Below are 6,546 nucleotides of genomic sequence, written 5' to 3' on the forward strand. Positions count from 1 at the left end.
ACTCCGAATTTCCTCTTCATATAGAGTTTGAAGACCACATCCATATACAAAGCAACTCATTCCGTTTTCATTCCAGTTCCACCATGATGCATCCCATCTTTTTGCTTGGATTTCTAATGGTAACATGCTATGGTGTAAGAAAAAAGAAGATTCTCCATCACCAATGATTTCAACTTGGGTATTGCATGTTTTTAAATTATCTCTTTATTTGGTTGTTAATTCTCTCACAAAAATTTGCAGGATTCGCAAGTTGAAAATACATTCTCACAATATTGGAAAGAACACATTGGTCTTCCACACCCTCCACATTGGTTTGTTGCAAAGGCTTCACCATTAAGCTTCCATCAGTTGACAGAGTTTATGAAACTTATCGAAAAAAATGAATTGCCTTTCCATCTTCCTTCATTTTGTATACAGGCTAATGTTGCATGTTCTACAAATGCATTGATTAAGAAGACAACCTATGACGAAACCCTGTCACCAGTAATCCAGTGGAATGACCAAAAGAAGATATACGATGGCCTTCCAAGGAAGGCACAATTACCGACTACCATCCAAGGAGGACTACAATTTTTCCGGGAGTCAACAGTGAAAGAGGGAAATTTCATGTCTATACCCGATCTAAGAGACCCATTGCCATATAAATCATTCTTGCCACGCCCTTTAGCTTCAAAAATCCCATTCTCCTATGCCCAAATAGAGGAACTCATGCAGCTTTTTGGTGTGGTGGGTGCTTCAGACATGGAAGATTATATTCAAGATACCCTTGAGATATGTGAGAGAAGTTGCATTCATGGTGAGCAATGCACCTGCACAACATCCGCCGAGGATCTCATCGATTTTGTTGTTGAGAAATTAGGACATCATGTGCACATGTGGAGTACCGAGAGCATTGAAGGGTCTTATGAGAATGTCACCATTGGAGCTACAAAACTAGTATATGGAAACCTTTCACAACCACCAGCTTTATGTCACAGTCAACCATTCCCATTTCAAGTCTACTATTGTCACATTTTTAAAAAGGTGAAGGTATATGCAGTTGATGTTCAAGCTCAAAAGACGGTGAATCATGTTATCATGGCATGCCATTTTGATACATCAACTTGGAATCCAAACCATCTTGCTTTCAAGTTGTTGGGTTTTGGCCCTGGCCTAATCGAAGTATGTCATTGGATGAACGAGAATGGGGTGGTCTGGACAAAAAACTAGGTGGAGCAACATTCCAAGAATAGATTATCTTGCACCTCGTTGATAGTGGTATAGCTTATAGCTTATGATATTCTAAGGATAAATAGTACTCTCTTTTTCTTTGTTTTCTTCTCCTTTTCTTACAGTGTCTTCCAAGCTTCAATACAATTTGAGTTTTTAACACAACACCCACTATTTTTTTGTAAAACTAGTGACCACTCACTATTATGCTATAAATTACATGACACCCACTTGAAAATTTTCAAATACGTACAATTAAATTTTACTGTTAAATGATGGATAAAATTATCTGATTGCCCATACCTTGTTAAGTCATGCAAAGATTCAAATTCAAATTACATAAATATTGTTTGGGCAGGGAAATTACAAATCCTTATTCTAATCCTATGGTTAATATTCTTCTATTCTTAACCATTTCGTTTCTCTAACATTTTCTCTCTCCTATCTCGGCTCTCCTCTGGCTCCAACAACACCAACTCACCACCACCACCTAATTTGCTGCACCGACCCAAAATCCAGCAGCGAAAAATGAAAATAGAGAGCCTGAGAATGATCTTAGTTACCGTCACATGATGAATGAACACCTTAGGAGAGAGAAACATATGTAGAGCTACTCAGCTCTGTGTTCCATGCTTCCTCCTCAAACAAAAGTTCGTGATCCATCGCCTTTTTTCTTTGTGGGTTTTCTTGGAAATGTATTTTCTTTAATGGGTTTTTCACTTTTCAATTCTTGTTATTGTTGTACTCCATCCGCAGCAACATCTAGGGGTGCAAGCTTGGCCCTGGTGGCCCTGACGCCCGCCCTGAGCCCGAATAGGGCTTGGGCTAAATATTTTGGCCCTAAGGGCCGGTTAGGGCCAAAATATTCTGGCCCTGAACTAGGGCCAAGGGCGGGCCTGGGATTACTCTCTTGCCCGCCCAGCCCATCCCGGCTTGTCCCTGATTTTGGCCCTGATTTTGACCTTAATTTTGGCCCTGATTTTAACCCTGATCTTGGCCCTAATTCTAACCTTGATTTTGGCCCTAATTCTGACCTTGATATTGCCTTGATTCTGACCCTGATCTTGGCCTTAATTTTAGTCCTGATTTGGCCATAATCTTGGCCTTGATCTAGACCCATGATTTTAGCCCTGATTTGAGTATGGACCCTCGACCCATATGGAGAGGAATTAATTCTAATCTACATGGGTGAATACTTGACACGTGTCAAATTTTTAAAACATGATCATGTTTTGTAAAAAATTAATAAAAAAGAATTATATCCCCATTACCAATGTAGTAAGCATCTATCTAATTTTGGCCCGATCCTGACCCTAATTTTGGCTCTAATCTTAATGGTAATTTGACCCTAATCATGTTCTAAATTTTTACCATAATCTTCATATTAACATTGATATAACTATAATTCTCAACTTTGACCTTTAGTCATTCTGATCATATTAGACTATGAGTTTACTTTTTATATTATTTTTAAGATAATTTTTATTTTTCGAACTGAGTCATTTTTAGTTCCCAAAAATCATTGGATTTTTTTTTTGGGGGACTAAGGCGAGATAGTATATTATAAATATTAAAAGCTAGTATATAGAGAATCAATATCTAACAAATCTACACCCCAACTTCTCATCATGAATATTGAAGAAAAAAAAAGAACAAAACTTATTAAGGATAGATAGCTATGTTTTTAACTAAAATATCATTTTCTTTAACTACAAGAAAAATATCAATACCAAATTATCGTTGATTTACTTGTTAACAAAGTTTTGAATATGATTTTTTTTTTTTTCTGGTTGAATAAGGATATCAATGGGAGAGGTTTTCAATTTCCATCACCAAAGCAATGAGAGACTTTTAGAGCTCAATATAAAATTATGGAGTATGAATTTATTTATGTATAAAACAACACTATCAACTTATTGACTATTTTATCATTTTGTATGAACTTGAATTATTTTATATTTCTATGAATTTTATTTTTAATGTACTTGTGATACTTTTTTTTTTTGATGAATTTACATTTGATATTTTAGGTCCAAGGCTATGACCAATTAAGGCTAGGGCCAAGATAGGGTCAATCAGGGCTAAGGCCAGGGCCAATTAGGGTCAAGGCTTGGCCAATGATGGTCAGGGTTAGGGACAGGGCCAATGAGGGTCAGGCCCTAGCCAATTAGGGCCAACCCATCCGGACCCGGCCCAATTAGGGTCAATTAGGGCAGGAATGGGCTTGGCTTGGCCCTTTAGAGCTTAGGGCCTAGGACAATAATCTTTGGCCCTAAACTAGGGTCAAAGCGGGAATGGGCTCAGATTATAACATATAAGGCTGGGCTTGGGATTGCAAAAGCCTAGCCCAGTTGCAGCCCTAGCGACATCTTGATACAACGTATTTGGCGGAGAGAGAAGAGGAAATAGTGAAGGTTTTTAAAGAGAGGGAGATAAAATAGAACATAAAACACTAGAAAGGATTAGACGAAATTAATGAGTGAATTCTAGATATTTCATTCATATCTATTGATGGCGTCTGACAACCCTTTTGTAGTAGTCCCCTAGATGGTTACAAAAGTAATATGCAATATTCAAAAAGGAATACACCACATTGAATAATGATTTCGCATATTAAAAGTAAGCTTCCAGAAACGTCGGACGTTTTCCTCTACAAGCTGAACGTCTTGGTTCCAGTTTTCTAGCCCCGTCAGTAGACTCGTCCTGTGTGACCCACTGAGTCGTATCAGTACCGGCCGTTGGGGATAGAACCTTGTCCTCAAGGTTCAAAGCAGGGTATCGACTACATAGATCGTGAAAGTCTTTCCAAGTAGCATCTTCCGGCAATAAACCTTGCCAATGAACAAGAACTTGGGGGTGGGAATCGCCGCAGCGACCAATAGGGTTTGGTGGAGAATGGCGAGGGGAATAGGGTCTGGTGGTGTAACTGTTGTTGAAGAAGAGGGAGTAGAGGGCACGTCACCGCTAAATGGCTTGAGGAGGGAAACATGGAAAACATTTTGTATCAAGGCCTCTGAAGGAAGAAGTAGGTGGTAGGCAACCTTGCCAATATGCTCCAAGATACGAAGGGACCAAAATAGCATTTAGCGAGTTTATGATTGGGGCGAGCAGCCACCGATGTTTTGCAGTAAGGCCAGATTTTGACCCACACCCAATCTCCAACATTGTATTCTCGATCAATGCGCCATTGGTTAGCCTAAGATTTTAGGCATGCTTGGGCATGATAGAGATGGCGGCGCAGAGCAAAGAGGGCTTCACCGCGGGAAGTCAAAGCTTGGTCGACAGCATCTGCAAAAGTAGATCCAGGGATGTAACAAATCAACGTTGGTGGTGGTGCCATAGATGAGCTGGAAAGGGGTGCTTCCAGCAAAGGAATGAAAGGCAGTGTTATAACAATATTCAGCCCATGGAAGTGTAGTGACCCAGCGAGATGGCATGTCATCTGTAAAGCTTCATAGGTAAGTTTCAAGGAAACGATTAAGGACCTCTATTTGCTCGTTAGTTTGGGGGTGGTAGGCGATGCTCATGGCGAGCGTAGTGCCTTGATGCTGAAGCAATTCCAGCCTGAACATACTAAGAAAGACGAGGTCGCGGTCACTAACAATTGTCTTTGGAAGACCATGGAGTCGAACAATGTCGTGGAGGAATGTCGTAGCCACACGCAACGCTATGAAATTGGGTGCCAAAGCAGTAAAATGGGCGTATTTGCTGAGGTGAACGACAACCACCAAGATTGTGGACTTGCCGGAGCTAAGAGGGAGGCCAGTAATAAAATCCATAAAGAGATCTTCCCATACCTGCATGGGCACCAATAATAGTTGGAGAAGGCAGACGGGTTTGGACTGTAGTGGTTTAATCTGCTGACATGTAGAGCAAGCAGCAACAAACTTTTGGACATCCCTGTGTAAACCTTTCCATTACACATTTGCATAAATTCTTTTGCGAGTGTGAAACCAACTGGAATGCCCCCCTCTAGAGTATTGTGGTACTCATATAAAACTCGTTGTTGAAGAGACTTTGGGATAACCAATTGGTGGTGGTAGTAGAAGATGACTTCACGAAATGTATAATCCGCGGGAGTTGCGTCATCAGACTTAATGGCGGCAATGATAGGTTGGAGTTATAGCAACATTGTTGTTGACTCGCATAACTCCGGAAAAAAAATCCCAACTGGGTTGTGTCAGAACCATTTGTTTCAGCTCCACCAAATCAGTGAGGCCCATTTGGGAAGACCTTGTGGATTTTTTGGTTTGGTTGTATGGGCCGATTAAAATGACTTAGGCTCATGGGCTCGAGAAAGGGCATCAGTGGCCATGTTTTCCTTTCCAGGCTTATAGCGAATTTCAAAAATGTATCCCACCAACTTAGTTAACCATTTGGCCTGATCAAGTGTTTGAATGGTTTGGGGTGTGAGTTTGCGAGGCTTCGCTAATTAGTTAGGATGAAATTTTGCGACCTAATAGGTACTAACGCCAACGACCCACCGTTTGAGTGATGGCATACATTTCCCACACATATGTGCAACTGAGCTACATTGTGGGTGTCTTTCTTATTGAAGTAGGCAATTGGATGTCCTCCTTGGGTAAAGACTGCCCCAACACCAAAGCCTGATGCATCCTTTTCAAGCGTAAACAGTTCAATAAAATTTGGTAGAGCCATAATAGGGTCTTGAGTAAGGGTGCGCTGCAATTGTTGGAAAGCCTCTTGAGCTTCCTGAATCCATGCAAAGGCTCCCTTTTTTAGGAGAGAAGGGGAATGGCCAAGTGCACACAATTCTTGATGAAATGACGGTAATATCCAGTTAGGCCCAAGAATCCTCGTAGCGCCTTTAATGTTGTCAGTATGGGCCACAGGAAAACTGCCACTACTTTTGTCTGATCCACCACCAGCCCATGAGAGGAAACCACATGGCCCAAATACTCTATGCTTTGTTGCGCAATGCACACTTAGATAATTTTCCAAATAAGTGATGTTCAACATCTCAAATGTTGTAAATGGGCCTGCCACAATGGGCTGTAAATTAAGAAATCATCAAAAAACACTAGATCAAACCGTCGAAGGTAGGACTTGAAAATGGAGTTCCTCATAGACTGGAATGTGATGGTGCATTGGTGAGCCCAAAAGGCATCACCAAAAACTTATAGTGTTCGTCATGGGGTGCGGAAAGCTATCTTAGGAACATCATTGACCTGCACATGAATTTGATGATAACCGGATCTAAGATCCATCTTAGAAAATATTTGTGCACCACATAACTCATCAAACAACTCGTCCACTACAGGTATGGAACCGGTCTTTAATGGTGATAGCATTAAGGGCACGGTAATCCACACAGAA

The 6,546-nt window shown here is 40.8% G+C and overlaps 1 protein-coding gene across 1 annotated transcript; it reads left to right on the plus strand.

Annotated features, from left to right (window-relative positions):
- Positions 1–360: 360 nt before the first annotated feature.
- Positions 361–1,209, plus strand: LOC149005635 (polygalacturonase-1 non-catalytic subunit beta-like). The gene has a single exon (XM_089135962.1). It carries the CDS (start codon positions 361–363, stop codon positions 1,207–1,209), a length of 849 nt encoding a protein of 282 aa, XP_088992088.1.
- Positions 1,210–6,546: the final 5,337 nt, after the last annotated feature.

Source organism: Hakea prostrata, chromosome 9, assembly GCF_041222555.1.
Source record: "Hakea prostrata isolate BN-2017 chromosome 9, UWA_Hpros_2, whole genome shotgun sequence".
Taxonomy (NCBI): domain Eukaryota; kingdom Viridiplantae; phylum Streptophyta; class Magnoliopsida; order Proteales; family Proteaceae; genus Hakea; species Hakea prostrata.